The sequence below is a fragment of the Oncorhynchus kisutch genome, linkage group LG21, assembly GCF_002021735.2.
Source record: "Oncorhynchus kisutch isolate 150728-3 linkage group LG21, Okis_V2, whole genome shotgun sequence".
In the NCBI taxonomy this organism is placed as follows: domain Eukaryota; kingdom Metazoa; phylum Chordata; class Actinopteri; order Salmoniformes; family Salmonidae; genus Oncorhynchus; species Oncorhynchus kisutch.
In genome coordinates, this window is record NC_034194.2 from 47,017,392 (window position 1) to 47,039,813 (window position 22,422).

General features: G+C 45.6%; 1 protein-coding gene across 2 annotated transcripts in view; it reads right to left on the reverse strand.

The window, feature by feature from the left end:
- LOC109886035 (kinesin-like protein KIF3C) overlaps positions 1-4,411 on the reverse strand; it is a 40,186-nt gene extending 35,775 nt beyond the window's left edge. For both annotated transcript variants that reach the window (XM_031800687.1, XM_031800686.1), the window contains exon 1: positions 323-4,411. In XM_031800687.1, the coding sequence (XP_031656547.1) occupies positions 323-1,759 (1,437 nt within the window). In that variant the 5' untranslated portion in view covers positions 1,760-4,411. The remainder of the gene's footprint in view (positions 1-322) is intronic.
- Between the last annotated feature and the right edge of the window lie 18,011 nt (positions 4,412-22,422).

Consider the following 22,422-nt stretch of genomic DNA (forward strand, 5'->3'; position numbering starts at 1 on the left):
TTAGGTTCAGAACAAAGACTGTGTAGTAATTAGGTTCAGAACAAACAGTGTAGTAATTGGGGTGTAGTGGGGAGTGTTGAAGTGACCTAATCTCCAGATCATCAGATTAACTACCAGCCTTAAATCTGACACACTGGGATTACACTGACACAACACTGTGTGTGTGTGTGTGTGTGTGTGTGTGTGTGTGTGTGTGTGTGTGTGTGTGTGTGTGTGTGTGTGTGTGTGTGTGTGTGTGTGTGTGTGTGTGTGTGTGTGTGTGTGTGTGTGTGTGTGTGTGTGTGTGTGTGTGTGTGTGTGTGTGTGTGTGCGCGTGCGGTACCTTGTACTTGGCAGTGAGCTGCTCGGTGGCGTCCCACTCCTTCTTCAGATCTCCCATCATCCTCTCCTTCTCTCCCAAAAGCCTCTGCTTCTCCTCAGCCAATAGTGATCCGTCTTCTCTGATGGCCTCCTTCTCCTCTTCAAGCCTCCCCTCCTGCAGTGTCCTCTCCTTCTCCACCTCCTCTTCTCCCTCCTCATCCCCTTCTCCGTCCCAGCCCTCCTCCCCTTCCTCCTTCCTGTGTTTGCCCCTCCCTTCCCTGTGGCTGAGCTGTGCGCGGAGCCATGCGATCTCCTTCTGGAACTCTCTGAGCAGGGCGTCTTTAGGGTCTTCGTTAACTCTTGGCTGGTTCTGGATGTTTTTAGCTCTGTTAGCATAGCGAAGCGTCGTGAGGGTCTCCTCGTAGTGTTGGGGGGCGGGGCCTAGCGTAGCCACCATCACCGTCTTGGCGTTGCCCCCCAGGGAGTCCTGTAATAACCGTGTCAATTTGGAGTCCCGGTACGGAACGTGGCCGCTACGCCCGTCTGCCAGTGCTGAGATCACGTTGCCTAGCGCCGACAGAGACAGGTTGATCTTGGCAGCTTCTTTCAGGCGTTCTCCGTGGACGCCCGTCTTGGCCTGCCGCTCGCTGCCCGCCAGGTCAACCAGGTTGAGCCGGCCAACCCTGATGTGCTGCCGTCCATCTGGCCCCGGCAGGGAACACTCCACCGTGATGAGGAACAGGGTGTGGGAACGGGAAGAGTGTTCGTTCATGTCTGTCGCTCCCACCGAGCGCACCTGGTTCCCTAAGTTCATCAGCTCCTGTATCTCCTTCACGCTCTTACACACGCACGACGTCAGGTCACGCACATACACCCCGCTCTCCGGGCTCTCTCTCAGCTCCAGGGTGCGGTGGGTGTGAGTGTGCACGTTGGGGACATGAGGTGCGTGCATGTTGGGATCCAATAGATCCCTGATCTCCTCTCGGTAGATCTCCAGGTAAGAGGCTCTGACCAGGTACTGGCGGTCGGCGGAGGAGCGGGAGATCTGGGTGAAGACGTGTTCGAAGGCGTTGGGGATGACGCCCCGCCTCTCTGGCTCTAGCCACACCCCCTGCATGGTGTAGGTCTTCCCGGTACCCGTTTGGCCGTAGGCGAAGATGGTTCCGTTAAACCCGTCTAGGACGGAATCGATCAGCGGCCGCACCGTCTCATCATAAAGATCACGCTGTTTAGACGAGGGGTCGTACACAGAGTCGAACGTAAACGTCTTACGCGGCTCGCCGGGTGGACCGTGAGGGTTCCATAAGACCACCTGACCCAGACGCATGTCCATTTCTACGATCCCGCCCACTCCTCCCGGTGTCCGGGTAACACCAGCCGATGCCGCCTCCTCTTTCCGGTTTAACGGGCGACAGCGGATTACTACCTTTACCGTCTCACTACTCTTCACCTTAGACATCAGGACTATGAGTTATTATCTATTACTGTCAGGACTATGAGTTATTATCTATTACTGTCTGGACTATGAGTTATTATCTACTACTGTCAGGACTATGAGTTATTATCTACTACTGTCAGGACTATGAGTTATTATCTATTACTGTCAGGACTATGAGTTATTATCTATTACTGTCAGGACTATGAGTTATTATCTATTACTGTCAGGACTATGAGTTATTATCTATTACTGTCAGGACTATGAGTTCTTATCTATTACTGTCAGGACTATGAGTTATTATCTATTACTGTCTGGACTATGAGTTATTATCTATTACTGTCAGGACTATGAGTTCTTATCTATTACTGTCAGGACTATGAGTTATTATCTACTACTGTCAGGACTATGAGTTCTTATCTATTACTGTCAGGACTATGAGTTATTATCTACTACTGTCAGGACTATGAGTTCTTATCTATTACTGTCAGGACTATGAGTTCTTATCTATTACTGTCAGGACTATGAGTTATTATCTATTACTGTCAGGATTATGAGTTATTATCTACTACTGTCAGGACTATGAGTTATTATCTACTACTGTCAGGACTATGAGTTCTTATCTATTACTGTCAGGACTATGAGTTATTATCTACTACTGTCAGGACTATGAGTTATTATCTACTACTGTCAGGACTATGAGTTATTATCTACTACTGTCAGGACTATGAGTTATTATCTACTACTGTCAGGACTATGAGTTATTATCTACTACTGTCAGGACTATGAGTTATTATCTATTACTATATTAATATCTACAATTATATCATATATCTTTCTCCTTACTGGATTCTGTTTCCTTTGTATTGATCAGGTATTGATCTGACCGGGATAACTGATCTGTTATTGTATCAGTGGGTAGCTTTGTCTTCTGGTACTGCCTTCAACAGAATGGTGCCAATTGGTGCAAATTAAACAAATTCACAGGCCTCGAGCAGTTACTATGTTATTATCATATTATTACTAATTAACTGACTGGTTATTTCTGTAGTCCAACAGTAAAATGAAGTAATCCAACATTAGTTATGCTACAGTAATTCAGTCTAACCCTAACCCTATATGACTACAGTAATTCAGTCTAACCCTAACCCTATATGACTACAGTAATTCAGTCTAACCCTAACCCTATATGACTACAGTAATTCAGTCTAACCCTAACCCTATATGACTACAGTAATTCAGTCTAACCCTAACCCTATATGACTACAGTAATTCAGTCTAACCCTATATGACTACAGTAATTCAGTCTAACCCTAACCCTATATGACTACAGTAATTCAGTCTAACCCTAACCCTATATGACTACAGTAATTCAGTCTAACCCTAACCCTATATGACTACAGTAATTCAGTCTAACCCTAACCCTATATGACTACAGTAATTCAGTCTAACCCTAACCCTATATGACTACAGTAATTCAGTCTAACCCTATATGACTACAGTAATTCAGTCTAACCCTATATGACTACAGTAATTCAGTCTAACCCTAACCCTATATGACTACAGTAATTCAGTCTAACCCTAACCCTATATGACTACAGTAATTCAGTCTAACCCTATATGACTACAGTAATTCAGTCTAACCCTATATGACTACAGTAATTCAGTCTAACCCTATATGACTACAGTAATTCAGTCTAACCCTATATGACTACAGTAATTCAGTCTAACCCTATATGACTACAGTAATTCAGTCTAACCCTAACCCTATATGACTACAGTAATTCAGTCTAACCCTAACCCTATATGACTACAGTAATTCAGTCTAACCCTATATGACTACAGTAATTCAGTCTAACCCTAACCCTATATGACTACAGTAATTCAGTCTAACCCTAACCCTATATGACTACAGTAATTCAGTCTAACCCTATATGACTACAGTAATTCAGTCTAACCCTAACCCTATATGACTACAGTAATTCAGTCTAACCCTAACCCTATATGACTACAGTAACGGGCAGGGTATAATGTTACAACAGGCCTTATTCAAGTCCTTCCTTGTTACAGACCTAGTGGGGTAAATTAACCTGTATACCAAAAAGGCCTAACCTTAATTTAGCCTGTTTACATTAGCGGGTAAATTAATCATATTAGTAATATTAATAATCATAACCTGTCGCTGGTCTCTCAGTTAAAACACATTTATTTATGTATTTTCTCATTCTCTCTGTCTGTTTTCAACTAGAATATCTCTGGCACCCAGGCCTTCTCATATCGATTATTATATGATATTTCTTACTCTCATTTTTAATCCAATCCATCCGTGTGTTTCTCACCGGCAACAGTAATGATTTAATCCACAGAATGGATCGCGTTAACCGGTGGTATTAGCTCCGTAATCAGCATAGCTGACGCTCAGTACAGAGATAAATAGCCTAATCACGAGCTCTCACCGCGCCTGGGTGACGGTTCCGTTGCCGGTGCATTCTGTCAGTCGGTAGGGGGTTCAATCCGTAACAAAGCAAGCTCCGCCTTCACACGTCCCGGTAAATCAAAACACTCTTCAACAGTTTTACCATAATCCTTGTTCCTCATGTCTGGAGCTGCAGAGCGGAGATACTATGTGTGCTACTGAGAGCTAGCTCTGGGATGGACGAGAACACTCGCGCACACACACACACACACACACACACACACACACACACACACACACACACACACACACATACCAACACACACACTAATTACCTCATTCAACCACACCCCACATCACTGCAGAAGGCAACAAGGGGACCATGGGAAATTGAGTTCTACACTATAATAGTCTGTTAACATTATTATCATAGATCCATGTTACACCCATTCATGTAAAGATCAATAATAAGACACATTCTTCTCCAATACCCTATTGTACAGTAGCTAAGCCCCACCCCTCCAATACCCTATTGTACTGTAGCTAAGCCCCACCCCTCCAATACCCTATTGTACAGTAGCTAAGCCCCACCCCTCCAATACCCTATTGTACAGTAGCTAAGCCCCACCCCTCCAATACCCTATTGTACAGTAGCTAAGCCCCACCCCTCCAATACCCTATTGTAATGTAGCTAAGCCCCACCCCTCCAATACCCTATTGTACAGTAGCTAAGCCCCACCCCTCCAATACCCTATTGTACAGTAGCTAAGCCCCACCCCTCCAATACCCTATTGTACAGTAGCTAAGCCCCACCCCTCCAATACCCTATTGTACAGTAGCTAAGCTCCACCCCTCCCACTCCTCCAAAGATCCAAAATAACTATACTGAACAAAAATATGAAGTCAACATGTAAAGTTTTGTTCCTATGTTTAATGAGCAGAAAATAAAGATCCCAGAAGTGTTTCATACACTCAAAAAGCTGATCTCTCTCAAATTTGGTGCAAAAATGTGTTTACTGGTGCATGCACGCACCTCAGGGCGAGTGCGAATAGCTGGAATATAGCGCACCGGGCTAGAAATGCGCACTGGAGACACCGTGCGCATCACTGCATAACACCGTGCCTGACCAGTTACACGCTCCCCACGGTAAGCACGAGGAGTTGGCTCAGGTCTCCTACCTGATTTAGCCAATCTCCTCGTGTGCCCCCCCCCCGGGCACTGGCACTCCCTCTGGATCGATCGACCACCTCTCTACCTCCTCCCAGGTTGTTACCCACTCATCCTTCTCCCGGGTCCATTCTTCCACAAAGCGCTGTTCCTCCTTATCACGCTGCTTGTTCCTTTACGGTGGGTTATTCTGTCACGTTCGTTGAATGGGGGAGAACAAGGCGCAGCGTGAGATGAATACATCTTATTTTAATGACGACGAAGAAACACTACACAAACTACAAAAACAACAAAACAAACGTGAAGCTATAAATATAGTGCTGACACAGGCAACTAACACATAGATAATAACCCACGAAATACCCAAAGAGGATGGCTGCCTAAATATGGTTCCCAATCAGAGACAACGATAAACAGCTGCCTCTAATTGAGAACCAATCTAGGCAACCATAGACATACATAAACACATAGATAGTAAACAACCCCATAAACATACAAAACCCCTAGACCGTACAAAAACACATACATCACCCATGTCACACCCTGACCTAACCAAAATAATAAAGAAACAAAGAATACTAAGGTCAGGGGCGTGACACCAATTAGCTTTTGCGAAAGCAGCAGCTACTCTTCCTGGGGGCCACACAAAACTTGAAACATTACATAATACAGAACATTAATATTAAACATTAAACATTAATGTCCGGACCTCTTGCAGTCTCTATGGGGGTGCCACAGGGTTCAATTCTCAGGCCAACTCTCTTCTCTGTATACATCAATGATGTCGCTCTTGCTGCTGGTGATTTTCTGATCCACCTCTACGCAGACGACACCATTCTGTATACATCTGGCCCTTCTTTGGACACTGTGCTAACTTCTTGGTGACGGGGGCAGTATTGAGTAGCTTTGATGAATAAGGTGTCCAGAGTAAACTGCCTGCTACTTTGTCCAAGATGCGAATATATGCATATTAATAGTAGAATTGGATAGAAAACACTCTGAAGTTTCTAAAACTGTTTGAATGATGTCTGTGAGTATAACAGAACTCAGGTGAAAACCTGAGAAAAATCCAACCAGGAAGTGGGAAATCTGAGGTTTGTAGTTTTTCAACTCTTTGCCATTTCAATATACAGTGTAAATGGGGTCATATTGCACTTCCTACGGCTTCCACTAGATGTCAACGGTCTTTAAAACTTTGTTTGAGGCTTCTACTGTGAGGTGGGGGCGGAATGAGAGCTGATTGAGCCAGGTGTCTGGCAGAGTGCCACAGGCTCTGAGGCGCGTTCACGAGAGAGTTAGCTCTCGTTCCATTGCTGTTCTATAGACATAGGAATTCTCCGGTTGGAACATTATTGAAGATTTATGATAAAAACATCCTAAAGATTGATTCTATACTTAGTTTGACAAGTTTCTACAACCTGTAATATAACTTTTTGAACTTTTCGTCCGACGTTCGGCTGGACCTGACCGCGCGTTTGGATTTGTTTACCAAACGCGCTAACAAAATAAGCTATTTGGACATAAATGATGGACATTATCGAACAAATCAAACATTTATCATGGATCTGGGATTCCTGGGAGTGCATTCTGATGTAGATCATCAAAGGTAAGTGAATATTTATAATGCTATTTCTGACTAATGTTGACTACACAATATGGCCGATATCTTTTTGGCTGCTTTGTTGTCTGAACGCTGTACTCAAATTATAGCATGGTTTGCTTTTTCCGTGAAGTTTTTTTGAAATCTGACACAGCGGTTGCATTAACCTCTTGAACCTCTGGGGGCAGTATTTCATTTTTGGATGAAAAACATTCCCGTTTTAAACAAGATATTTTGTTACGAAAAGATGCTCGACTATGCATATAATTGACAGCTTTGGAAAGAAAACACTCTGACGTTTCCAAAACTGCAAAGATATTATCTGTGAGTGCCACAGAACTGATGCTACAGGCGAAACCAAGATGACATTTCAAACAGGAAATGCCCCAGATTTTGGAGGCGCTGTGTTCCAATGTCTCCTTATATGGCTGTGAATGCGCAAGGAATGAGCCTACACTACCCCCCTATAAACATTACAGGGATATGGCTCTGAATATATACAGCAACACCTCCCCTATAAACATTACAAGGATATGGCTCTGAATATATACAACACCTCCCCTATAAACATTACAGGGATATGGCTCTGAATATATACAGCAACACCTCCCCTATAAACACTACAGGGATATGGCTCTGAATATATACAACACCTCCCCTATAAACATTACAGGGATATGGCTCTGAATATATACAACACCTCCCCTATAAACATTACAGGGATATGGCTCTGAATATATACAACACCTCCCCTATAAACATTACAGGGATATGGCTCTGAATATATACAGCAACACCTCCCCTATAAACATTACAGGGATATGGCTCTGAATATATACAACACCTCCCCTATAAACATTACAGGGATATGGCTCTGAATATATACAACACCTCCCCTATAAACATTACAGGGATATGGCTCTGAATATATACAACACCTCCCCTATAAACATTACAGGGATATGGCTCTGAATATATACAACACCTCCCCTATAAACATTACAGGGATATGGCTCTGAATATATACAACACCTCCCCTATAAACATTACAGGGATATGGTTCTGAATATATACAACACCTCCCCTATAAACATTACAGGGATATGGCTCTGAATATATACAACACCTCCCCTATAAACATTACAGGGATATGGTTCTGAATATATACAACACCTCCCCTATAAACATTACAGGGATATGGCTCTGAATATACAGCAACACCTCCCCTATAAACATTACAGGGATATGACTGAATATATACAACAACACCTCCCCTATAAACATTACAGGGATATGGCTCTGAATATATACAGCAACACCTCCCCTATAAACATTACAGGGATATGGCTCTGAATATATACAACAACACCTCCCCTATAAACATTACAGGGATATGGCTCTGAATATATACAACACCTCCCCTATAAACATTACAGGGATATGGCTCTGAATATATACAACACCTCCCCTATAAACATTACAGGGATATGGCTCTGAATATATACAACACCTCCCCTATAAACATTACAGGGATATGGCTCTGAATATATACAGCAACACCTCCCCTATAAACATTACAGGGATATGGCTCTGAATATATACAGCACCTCCCCTATAAACATTACAGGGATATGGCTCTGAATATATACAACACCTCCCCTATAAACATTACAGGGATATGGCTCTGAATATATACAACACCTCCCCTATAAACATTACAGGGATATGGCTCTGAATATATACAACACCTCCCCTATAAACATTACAGGGATATGGCTCTGAATATATACAACACCTCCCCTATAAACATTACAGGGATATGGCTCTGAATATATACAACAACACCTCCCCTATAAACATTACAGGGATATGGCTCTGAATATATACAACAACACCTCCCCTATAAACATTACAGGGATATGGCTCTGAATATATACAACAACACCTCCCCTATAAACATTACAGGGATATGGCTCTGAATATATACAGCAACACCTCCCCTATAAACATTACAGGGATATGGCTCTGAATATACACAACACCTCCCCTATAAACATTACAGGGATATGGCTCTGAATATATACAGCAACACCTCCCCTATAAACATTACAGGGATATGGCTCTGAATATATACAGCAACACCTCCCCTATAAACATTACAGGGATATGGCTCTGAATATACAGCAACACCTCCCCCATAAGCATTCCTGTCTTCTATAGATGTTATATCCTTGTATTTCTACTGCTGTATTATCAGAAATGGCTAATATATGAATGTTATCTGATGTTCGCAAGTTATTGAATTCTTGAACCTTATTTCTAAGGCTGCATATATTAATATGGGTTATTTTCAGCCCTTTCCTGGGTAGCTTGTCAGAGATAAACATAATACTGAAAAGAGCGAACAAAGCAAAAGTAAAATAAACAAAAAACGTGCAACAGTCCATCAATCAGTTGGTGTGTGCAAGTGTGTGTGCTGCGGGTTTAAAGTTACAAACCCATTGGCTCTCTCATCCCTTCCAGGCTTCTGGGAGGGAGGGGGGGACAATGAACCTGTCCTTGGGAGGGTGGACAATGAGCCTGTCATAGTGGATGTAAGCAATGTCCCCACGCGCTCTGGCAGCTTTCATGGCTGGGATAAGTTCTTTCCTCTTCTTGCACACAGCTTCAGGATAGTCCTCGTTGAGGAAGATATAAATCGAATCAAATCTAATTTTATTTGTCACATACACATGGTTAGCAGATGTTAATGCGAGTGTAGCGAAATGCTTGTGCTTCTAGTTCCGACAGTGCAGTAATAAGCAACGAGTAATCTAACTTAACAATTTCACAACTACTACCTTATACACACAAGTGTAAAGGAATGAAGAATATGTACATAAAGATATATGAATGGGTGATGGTAATGAACGGCATAGGAAAGATGCAGTAGATGGTATCGAGTACAGTATATACATATGAGATGAGTAATGTAGGGTATGTAAACATTATATTAAGTGGCATTGTTTAAAGTGGCTAGTGATACATTTTTACATCAAAGTGGCTGGAGTTGCGTCAGTATGTTGGCAGCAGCCACTCAATGTTAGTGGTTGCTGTTTAACAGTCTGATAGCCTTGAGATAGAAACTGTTTTTCAGTCTCTCGGTCCCTGCTTTGATGCACCTGTACTGACTTCGCCTTCTGGATGATAGCGGGGTGAACAGGCAGTGGCTCGGGTGGTTGTTGTCCTTGATGATCTTTATGGCCTTCTTGTGACATCGGGTGGTGTAGGTGTCCTGGAGGGCAGGTAGTTTTCCCCCGGTGATGCGTTGTGCAGACCTCACTACCCTCTGGAGAGCCTTACGGTTGTGGGCGGAGCAGTTGCCGTACCAGGAGGTGATACAGCCCGACAGGATGCTCTCGATTGTGCATCTGTAAAGGTTTGTGAGTGCTTTTGGTGACAAGCCGAATATCTTCAGCCTCCTGAGGTTGAAGAGGCGCTACTGCGCCTTCTTCACCACGCTGTCTGTGTGGGTGGACCATTTCAGTTTGTCCGTGATGTGTACGCCGAGGAACTTAAAACTTACTACCCTCTCTACTACTGTCCCGTCGATGTGGATAGGGGGGTGCTCCCTCTTTTGTTTCCTGAAGTCCACAATCTTCTCCTTTGTTTTGTTGACGTTGAGTGTGAGGTTATTTTCCTGACACCACACTCCAAGGGCCCTCACCTCCTCCCTGTAGGCCGTCTCGTTGTTGTTGGTAATCAGGCCTACCACTGTAGTGCCGTCTGCAAACTTGATGATTGAGTTGGAGGCGTGCATGGCCACGCAGTGGGTGAACAAGGACTACAGGAGAGGGCTCAGAACGCACCCTTGTGGAGCCCCAGTGTTGAGGATCAGCGGGGTGGAGATGTTGTTACCTACCCTCACCACCTGGGGGCGGCCCGTTAGGAAGTCCCGTACCCAGTTGCACAGGGCGGGGTCGAGACCCAGGGTCTCGAGCTTGATGACGAGTTTGATGATGGGTACTATGGTGTTAAATGCTGAGCTGTAGTCGATGAACAGCATTCTTACATAGGTATTCCTCTTGTCCAGATGGGATAGGGCAGTGTGCAGTGTGATTGCGTCGTCTGTGGACTTATTGGGGTGGTAAGCAAATTGGAGTGAGTCTAAGGTGTCAGGTAGGGTAGAGGTGATATGGTCTTTGACTAGTCTCTCAAAGTACTTCATGATGACGGAAGTAGTTCGTTTAATTCAGTTACCTTAGCTTTCTTGGGAACAGGAACAATGGTGGCTCTCTTGAAGCATGTGGGAACAGCAGACTGGGATAAGGATTGATTGAATATGTCCGTGAACATACCAGCCAGCTGGTCTGCGCATGCTCTGAGGATGCGGCTAGGGATGCCGTCTGGTCCTGCAGCCTTGTGAGGGTGAACACGTTTAAATGTTTTACTCACGTCGGATGCAGTGAAGGAGAGTCCGCATGTTTTGTTAGCGGGCCGTGTCAGTGGCACTGTATTGTCCTCAAAGCGAGCAAAGAAGTTGTTTAGTCTGTCTGGGAGCAAGACATCCTGGTCCGTAACAGGGCTGGTTTTCTTTTTGTAATCCGTGATTGACTGTAGACCCTGCAACATACCTCTTGTGTCTGAGCCGTTGAATTGCAACTCTACTTTGTCTCTATACTGACGCTTAGCTTGTTTGATTGCCTTGCGGAGGGAATAGCTACACTGTTTGTAATCGGTCATGTTTCCGGTCACCTTCTCGCTTTCAGTTTCACGCAAATGCTACCATCAATCCACGTTCCTCTCAAGTTCTTGTCTCTTTCCAGAACAGCTACTTTGTCCTTGAACCTCAGGAACTTGACCACTATTGGCCTGGGCCTGTCACCTGGGCCGAGGATGGGTTTTCCAATCCTGTGGGTGCGCTCCACTTCAATCTTCCTGTGGTCCATCTTTATTTGCTTGAGATCATTTCCCTCAATTTGTCCTCAGACTCCGTCTAGGACTCATGTGGAGATTTTGCAATTCCATCCACAACCATGTTGTTCTGTCTTGATTGTCCCTCAACACTTTTTCTTCTCTGTCATTGTCATTGTTCACATAGAAAACCGATGTCCTCTCTCAATGACTTTCAGATCGAGCTGACCCTGGGTGAACTGCAAACTCTTCTTCAGATCTGGTACTTCCCTTGTCAGGTCCTCCATTCTTTTATTAGTTGAATCCACCAGTACTTAGACACAAGACTTGAAGCTATTTTCTTGTTGTTGTGTCAACTGCTTAAAGGTATTTTTTTGTTCGTTTAAAAGATCCTTCACCTGTGATAGAGAGACACCACAGTCCTCAACCTGCTTTGGTCTTTGCCATGGTAGCAACGTAGGCTACGCTGTTACTCCTCACATTTCCAGACAGGGTAGGTCACAGAGAAGATTGAAACAGCAACAAACAGCAGGGATCTAGACCGTCACAAGCCTGGGACAATCTGCAGTCCCAGCCACAAAGGCTTACTGTAACGAAGACGCTGTGAGTCGAGAAGCAGGTGCAGGTGAAATGATTAAGAAAACAACAAACATGGAACGAGACAACATAACAGTAGTGTCTTTGCATAAACACAGGATCAATACGGACTGGGAAGGAACCTAAGGGAGTGCCAGATATAGGGAATGCCTCATGATGACGTGCAGGTGTGCGGAATGATTGATGCCATGTGTTGCGTAATGACGCGTGGCTCTTGCCGCAGGACGATGCTGACCAGAGGGATGACCCTGAGGACGAGGAGCGGGCCGGTCTGGGTGGTGAAGGTGGAAATCACAGATGATGTTGATATCCAGAATATCCTCCATTGGAACCCAACACCACTCCTCTGGGCCATACCCCTCCCAGTCCACCAGGTACTGGAGCCGACCCCCACAACAACGGGAGTCCAGTAGGGATCTGACAGCATAGGCCGGACTCCCCTCGAGGTCCTATTGGGGTGGAGTGGTGTCGTGGGGGACAGCATCAGCTAGGGGACTAGGAACCACTGGCCTGAGAAGGGAGACATGAAAAGGTGAAATATGGTAGTCACTGGGAAGATGTAACCTACACGTCAACTCGGTGATCCTACCGAGAACCTTGAACAGTTTCTTGAATGGCAGGTGGAGTGGGAGGTTCCTGGTAAAAAGCCAGATGCGATCCCATGGGTGGAACACAGGGGTCTGCCGGCTCCTTTTGACGGTGGACGGTGCGCTGGAGACTGACGTGAGCTCGACACTTCTTCAGCGCGCCGGAACCACTCATCAACCGCAGGAGCTTCAGTCTGACCCGGGGTCCATGAGGCCAGGGCCGGCTGAAAACCCAGAACACACTGGAAGGGGGTCAGCCCAGTGGAGGAGTGACGTAACAAGTTCTGGGCGTACTCTGCCCATGGAAGGAATTGAGCCCACTCTCCCTGCAGGTCCTGACAGTGACTCCTCAGGAACCTCCCCAGCTCCTGGTTCATCCTCTCCACCTGCCCGTTGGACTGAGGCCGGTACCCGAAAGTGAGGCTGACCGTGACCCTGAGCTTCTCCATAAATACTCTCCATACTCGTGATGTGAATTGGGGGCACAGTCGGAGACGATGTCCTCTGGAAGGCCATAATGCCAGATGACCAACTGGAATAGTGTCTCAACTAAAGTAAAAATATGTTTGATGTCTTCTGTTTATTTTTATTTTACCTTTATTTAACCAGGCAAGTCAGTTAAGAACACATTCTTATTTTCAATGACGGCCTGGGAACAGTGGGTTAACTGCCTGTTCAGGGGCAGAACGACAGATTTGTACCTTGTCAGCTCGGGGGTTTGAACTCACAACCTTCCGGTTACTAGTCCAACGCTCTAACCACTAGGCTACCCTGCCGCCTGTAATGATGCCGAATTATAATTATTTTCCTGACACTGGTCATAGACCCATACAAGATTACCTTGAATATAGCCAAAGAGAGCGTGATAAGATCATTGTATCGGAGTCCCTTTTCGACATGCCGGGAGGTAATTCTGACCTCTCGAAAGAACTGTTACATTTATCTAAGAGCCAGACAAGAATGCATCTACATATATTCACTCTTAGTGATTATGTGCGTCAAGGCATTATTCCACGGGGACTGGCAAAATGGTGGCAAAATGAACCATCATTGGGACAGCGCACAGATGATTTCTGTGAGTGCTGGTGTGCCATCCTGAACAAATGCTCTACTGATTTAATGACATTAATTGTTGACCAGTTGAAAAAGGATTTATTGAAATGGATAACACGATTAAAGACAAACGCACAGCTCTACAAACAGCTGTTAATGATGATGGCATACTTAATGAACTGATGAAAACTAACCAAGCGCTCCAGGACAAGTTGCCTACAGAAATATAGGAACTTAAAATTAAGAAATTCAACCAAGACAAAGAAAGACAAGGCCGAGGACAAAGTCTACTTCTGGAGAAACCCTGACAAAAGAGGTCCTGCTCCTCCTCTCCATGACAGACGCAGGAGGGATGGCACTTAGTTCTATTCCCCACTTCTGACCAACGCTCTACAACCAGCGCCTCATCCGCTTCCAGTGGCAGTTTTTTATCCAATGAGAGACTGGGCCGACTGAAGGGCGGAGGTGGCCGCGGGCACTCGCACACCCGACGGGGTAAGAAGAAACTACTACCAGAAGCAGAGGAGACCGTTCACACGGTCCCAGAACCCACGGGACTGAGTGTTTTTAATTTATCAAACAAGATATTGAGCCCTGCCCATGTCTCCTTGCTTTGTAAAGGACACCAGCAGTCTGATCTCAGAACAGCTCCCCTCCTTTGTAAAGGACACCAGCAGTATGGTCTCAGAACAGCTCCCCTCCTTTGTATAGGACACCAGCAGTCTGGTCTCAGAACAGCTCCCCTCCTAAAGGACACCAGCAGTATGGTCTCAGAACAGCTCCCCTCCTTTGTAAAGGACACCAGCAGTATGATCTCAGAACAGCTCCCCTCCTTTGTAAAGGACACAAGCAGTATGGTCTCAGAACAGCTCCCCTCCTTTGTAAAGGACACCAGCAGTATGATCTCAGAACAGCTCCCCTCCTTTGTAAAGGACACCAGCAGTGTGGTCTCAGAACAGCTCCCCTCCTAAAGGACACCAGCAGTCTGGTCTCAGAACAGCTCCACTCCTAAAGGACACCAGCAGTCTGGTCTCAGAACAGCTCCCCTCCTTTGAAAAGGACACCAGCAGTATGATCTCTATTATTGAATCTCTTGATACTTTGTTTGATGTTTGATGTTGAGTTGTTATACACTAATATTCCACACGAGGGCGGTATTGAAGCTATGGAACATTTTGTTCTGCAACGTGACCCTAATGAACTACCTTCCAGTGCATGCATTATAACATTGGTAGAAATAGTACTCAAAAACAACTACTTCATGTTTCTAAATGATTTCTTTATTCAGACAAAGGGTACTACTATGGGATCCCCCGTGGCTCCTAACGTTTCTCATTTGTATCTGGGGTTACATGGAGAAACAGTCTATTTTCAATCCTCTCCAAAATGTTTTCTTGCCTCACATCATTATTTGGAAACGGTATATTGATGATATTTGTGTTCTATGGAGGGGTGATCCAAAACAGCTCCAGGCGTTCCATGCTTTTCTTAACTCCTGTTCTGAGCATCTGACATTTACTATGCAGTCTGACACACGTCAAATCAGTTTCCTTGATCTTCTGATTTTGTGTGAAGATAATGTTCTATACACTGATCTTTACAGGAAGCCTACTGATCCTAACAGTTTGTTGAGGGCTGATAGTTGTCACCCACTTCCCTTGAAAAATAGTTTGCCCTACAGCCAATTCTGTCGAATCAAAAGAATTTGGAAAAAACAATCCGATTTCGACAGCAATATGGCTGAGACTCAATGAAAATTCAAGGAGAGGGGGTACAAAAATGGTCAGATTAATGCTGCCATTGAGAAAATTCTAAACCAAATGAGACATGACCTTTTTCATGGTCAGTCTCGCAAAAATAAGCATTCTTGCGTTCTAACTGCCCACTATTCAAAGTGCTCTGAACAAATTAAGAGAATCTTTCACAAACATTGGCACATCCTAAAATCCGATGATCTCGGTAATGTGTTTTCGGACCCTCCCTTGGTCGTTTTCTCGCGGGGCAGAAACCTCAGAGATCAACTGGTAAACTCTGATTTACCACCCCAAGATATTCCTGAACAACATCCACCCCTACTGGATGGAAATTACAAATGTAATGGCTGTGCTCAATGCAATGGCACTTATAAATGTAAATCCTTCAAACACCCCCAAACAGGGAAACAGATCCCAATAAAAGGCGTTATCACGTGCTCCACTAAGGCAGTTATTTATCTTATAACTTGTCCTTGTGGTAAACTTTGACTTGATTTGAATGATGTGGGTAAAACAAAGTGCGAATGAAAAGTACGTATCTCGGAGGACCGTAGCACCATTAGGTGCAAAAACTGGACTTACCCAGTTGAGGCTCACTTTTTGGAAGAAAACCACTCGATTTCGTCTCTACGTTATATTGGCATCGAACATGTCACCCTCTGTAGGAGACGGGGTGACCTCGAGAATTTATTGTTAAAACGAGAAGCTGCCTGGATCTTTAATTTAAAGACCCTTGCTCCCTTCTGTCTCAACATAGACTTTGATCTGAGGCCATTCTTGTGATTGTTGTGTTTTTGCTATTATAAATGTTTGTGGGCTTATGGAGCCAAATTGTATTTGTATGCTATTTTAATATGAGAATTAACCAATGATATCAGGCCACACCCGGCCATGATTACAGACACCTGTGTGTGTCTTTTGACACTATATAAATGGGTCACCCTGCAGTGTTTGTCATTATACCCTGCAGAAGACAGCTGGTCTGTTATTAACCAATGATATCAGGCCTTGTGATTAACCAATGATATCAGGCCACACCATGATTACAGACACCTGTGTGTCTTCTGACACTATATAAATGAGTCACCCTGCAGTGTTTGTCATTACACCGTGCAGAAGACAGCTTGTCTGTTGAAACGTTGGACATAAATATTTTGAGCTCCTAGAGTGTGCTGCTCTCCTTTATTTTTTAAGTGTTCCATTCCGCCAGCCAGCACCTCGCCTAAACAGGTGTTCTACTCCGCCAGCCAGCACCTCTTCTAAATAGGTGTTCCATTCCGCTAGCCAGCACCTCTTCTAAATAGGTGTTCCATTCCGCCAGCCAGCACCTCTTCTAAATAGGTGTTCCATTCCGCCAGCCAGCACCTCTTCTAAATAGGTGTTCCATTCCGCCAGCCAGCACCTCTCCTAAATAGGTGTTCCATTCCGCCAGCCAGCACCTCTTCTAAATAGGTGTTCCATTCCGCTAGCCAGCACCTCTTCTAAATAGGTGTTCCATTCCGCTAGCCAGCACCTCTTCTAAATAGGTGTTCCATTCCGCCAGCCAGCACCTCTTCTAAATAGGTGTTCCATTCCGCCAGCCAGCACCTCTCCTAAATAGGTGTTCCATTCTGCCAGCCAGCACCTCTCCTAAATAGGTGTTCCATTCCGCCAGCCAGCACCTCTCCTAAATAGGTGTTCCATTCCGCCAGCCAGCACCTCTCCTAAATAGGTGTTCCACTCCACCAGCCAGCACCTCTCCTAAATAGGTGATCCACTCCACTAGCCAGCACCTCTCCTAAATAGGTGTTCCACTCCGCTAGCCAGCACCTCTCCTAAATAGGTGTTCCACTCCACTAGCCAGCACCTCTCCTAAATAGGTGTTCCACTCCGCTAGCCAGCACCTCTCCTAAATAGGTGTGCGTTTCCTTCGCTTCTAGATGATGTCTTCTGTGCCCATATGAATAACCCCTATGATGTAACTGCAATGATGAGATAGATGTTCTTCTTCTCTGTTTTGGTTTTACTATTTCACTGCCATACTGTGTTTAACTGTGTTCCATCTTGTCTAGCCATCTTGTCTCAAGAGGACCACAATGGAAATAAGTCCCAGACTTTATTGTGTGTTATCCTCCATGATTTAACAATGGAAATAAGTCCCAGACTGTATTGTGTGTTATCCTCCATGATTTCATTAATGTGCATGTATGGCTTTTTCAAGTTGTATGTGTGCTTGTTTTTTAAAATGGTCAAATTAATAAACTAAACTAAATCACCGACCTGGAGAGCAGTAGGGAGACCAGAAAGAGGGATTAAACGACATGGTGGTGAAACCATTCAGAGGAGGGGAGATCGGTAACAAAGTCAATGGATAGATAAGACCAGGGACACTGAGGCACAGGAAGGGGAGGATAGATGAAACCAGGGACACTGAGGCACAGGAAGGGGAGGATAGATGAAACCAGGGACACTGAGGCACAGGAAGGGGAGGATAGATAAGACCAGGGACACTGAGGCACGGGAAGGGGAGGATAGATAAGACCAGGGACACTGAGGCACAGGAAGGGGAGGATAGATAAGACCAGGGACACTGAGGCACGGGAAGAGGAGGATAGATAAGACCAGGGACACTGAGGCACAGGAAGGGGAAGGAGTTTCCCTGCTTGAGCATTCCGGGGGGAATTGGTTTGGGCACATACGGAACAGGAGTTGACGTAGCAAGTGACATCCTGTGCCAGGGTGGGCCACCAGTACTTCTCAGAGATGGATTGGGTAGTGACATCCTGTGCCAGGGGGGGCCACCAGTATTTCTCAGATATGGATTGGGTAGTGACATCCTGTGCCAGGGGGGGCCACCAGTATTTCTCAGAGATGGATTGGGTAGTACATGCTGTGCCAGGGTGGGCCACCAGTATTTCTCAGAGATGGATTGGGTAGTACATCCTGTGCCAGGGTGAGCCACCAGTATTTCTCAGAGATGGATTGGGTAGTACATCCTGTGCCAGGGTGGGCCACCAGTACTTCTCAGAGATGGATTGCGTAGTACATCCTGTGCCAGGGTGGGCCACCAGTACTTCTCAGAGATGGATTGGGTAGTACATCCTGTGCCAGGGTGGGCCACCAGTATTTCTCAGAGATGGATTGGGTAGTACATCCTGTGCCAGGGTGGGCCACCAGTACTTCTCAGAGATGGATTGCGTAGTACATCCTGTGCCAGGGTGGGCCACCAGTACTTCTCAGAGATGGATTGGGTAGTACATCCTGTGCCAGGGTGGGCCACCAGTATTTCTCAGAGATGGATTGGGTAGTATATCCTGTGCCAGGGTGGGCCACCAGTACTTCTCAGAGATGGATTGGGTAGTACATCCTGTGCCAGGGGGGGCCACCAGTATTTTCTCAGAGATGGATTGGGTAGTACATCCTGTGCCAGGGGGGGCCACCAGTATTTCTCAGAGATGGATTGGGTAGTACATCCTGTGCCAGGGTGGGCCATCAGTACTTCTCAGAGATGGATTGGGTAGTGACATCCTGTGCCAGGGTGGGCCACCAGTATTTCTCAGAGATGGATTGGGTAGTACATCCTGTGCCAGGGTGGGCCACCAGTATTTCTCAGAGATGGATTGGGTAGTACATCCTGTGCCAGGGTGGGCCACCAGTACTTCTCAGAGATGGATTGCGTAGTACATCCTGTGCCAGGGTGGGCCACCAGTACTTCTCAGAGATGGATTGGGTAGTACATCCTGTGCCAGGGTGGGCCACCAGTATTTCTCAGAGATGGATTGGGTAGTACATCCTGTGCCAGGGTGGGCCACCAGTACTTCTCAGAGATGGATTGGGTAGTACATCCTGTGCCAGGGGGGCCACCAGTATTTCTCAGAGATGGATTGGGTAGTACATCCTGTGCCAGGGTGGGCCACCAGTACTTCTCAGAGATGGATTGGGTAGTGACATCCTGTGCCAGGGTGGGCCACCAGTATTTCTCAGAGATGGATTGGGTAGTACATCCTGTGCCAGGGTGGGCCACCAGTACTTCTCAGAGATGGATTGGGTAGTGACATCCTGTGCCAGGGTGGGCCACCAGTATTTCTCAGAGATGGATTGGGTAGTGCGAGAAATACCTGATGTCCAGCGATGAGAGCTGTGTGCCCAGGTCAGTAGCTGGTCCCTTATCCCTGTAGGAACGTAGATACGCTCGGGAGGACATTTAGTGGGTGTGGGCTCCCTCTCCAGAGTCTGGCGATTGTCCACATCTACGTCCCACAGGGGCACACTACATAGCTGTGGAGTGGATGACTGTAGACCTACACAGCCGTGGTGTGGATGACTGTAGACCTACACAGCTGTGGTGTGGATGACTGTAGATCTACACAGCTGTGGAGTGGATGACTGTAGACCTACACAGCTGTGGAGTGGAGGACTGTAGACCTACACAGCTGTGGAGTGGAGGACTGTAGACCTACACAGCTGTGGAGTGGATGACTGTAGACCTACACAGCTGTGGAGTGGATGACTGTAGACCTACACAGCTGTGGAGTGGAGGACTGTAGACCTACACAGCTGTGGAGTGGATGACTGTAGACCGACACAGCTGTGGAGTGGAGGACTGTAGATCTACACAGCTGTGGAGTGGATGACTTTTCTATCAAACCCACATCCAAACCAATTTCAGGCTGTATTGGCTGAAGGATGTAAGCCTAAAGGATTATATGTAGAACAAACTAGATCAGGCTATTATAATGGGTTAGACCTGAGTTATAGACATTGTCTACCAAAATATGTCACACACAGCACTCGCTTACTATTTAGCATCCTGAAATCACCACATTGTGTTGTCATAGCAGCAATACTAACCTACACATCACAATGTTTGGAAATGACACAGGAATGCAGATGGGAGACTCCATCCTTCCCTAGTCTACTCACATTTGATTTTGAATTTAGCCTAAATCAATGTATAGAAAAAACTGTTAAATAGTCTATTGAAAAGTTGCTCCTTAAAATAATAGACATACAGAATATTAGGTTACAGAGAAAAGTGAACTATTTGCTGCTCTCAGTCCGGCACGTGATGATCGTCACATAAAAAATCCTCCTACTCAAATATTTGGTCAACAGAAATAAGGAAAACATATTTGAAAACCTCATAATGTTCTCCATCTAACTATAGGGCCAGGGTTATGAAAATACTAAGCTGTAGACCACAAATAAACTATTTTAGATACAACTGAAAATGCACTTTAAAGTTCACTGACAGGCAAGTAAACCTTTTCATTCCAAGATGGCGAAGCAGGCAGACGTCCTTGTCTCTGTCTTGTTGTGTTCCATGTATATATCTTTTTAGATCTTTTTCTTCGCATTCTTTTTAATATTTTTCCTAAACCTCAACTTCAAAATACTCTCCTGCGACCCGCCGCACCCAATGTGGTGTGGATCTGTTTGTTTTCTTCCTAAAGTATTTCTATTTAGCTATCCTCCGAACTGGATTGCCTCAACTGAAGCTAGTCAGCTAACTAGCTACCAGCTATCAGTCAGCTAACCACTGCTAGCGGTCATCAGCTAACATTTAGCTCGGAAAGCTCTCACCAGTTCGTACAACGTGTTTCAAACCGGACCTATTTTTATCTCCATATCCCCGGATTCCTACCGCAAAACTCGGAACCTTTTCATCTGGATCATCGCAGCTAGCTAACCGCAACCCAGGTTGACCACTCCTGGCAAAAATGTCCATCCCGGTGCAAGCACCAACTAGCCTGGGGCTGGCCCATGCTAGATCCATCTCCCGGCTAGGGCTCCTGGGCTACTGCTGAAGTCCACTCCTCGGCTACAATATCCGGACCCCTTCTACTGCCTGTATGGGGCACGGAACCCCGCCGATCCTTCACGACTGAAGGCCCATTCTGCTTACCGCGGCCTGCTAGCTATCTATAGCATATTGGAAACTGATCCACCGGCCAGTTTCTTGGACCACAATTCCCATTTTGCCAATTGGACTTGGACTCCTCTGCTACTTGGAACCCTACTTTTTCCATGACTGGTCTATCAACGTCACTGCACGAGGAGGCAAAATCAGACTTACCCCCGTCGCAACGTCCCCCAAAGGCTAACTTGCTAGCCCCGGTCTACTAACTACTAGTTTGCTAGCCCCGCCTGCTAACTGACTGAATCGCCGACTGATCACTTGGCTATGCATGCCTCTCCCTAATATCAATATGCCTCTTCCATTACTGTTCTGGTTAGTGATTGTCTTATTTCACTGTAGAGCCTCTAGCCCTGCTCAATATGCCTTAACCAACCATGTTGTTCCACCTCCCACATATGCGATGGCATCACCTGGTTTAAACGTCTCTAGAGACTATATCTCTCTCATCATTACTCAATGCCTAGGTTAACCTCCAATGTACTCACATCCTACCTTACCTTTGTCTGTACACTATGCCTTGAATCTATGCTATCGTGCCCAGAAACCTGCTCCTTTTACTCTCTGTTCCAAACGTGCTAGACGGCCAGTTCGTATAGCATTTAGCCGTACCCTTATCCTACTTCTCCTCTGCTCCTCTGGTGATGTAGAGGTTAATCCAGGACCTGCAGTGCCTAGCTCCACTCCTACTCCCCAGGTGCTCTCATTTGTTGACTTCTGTAG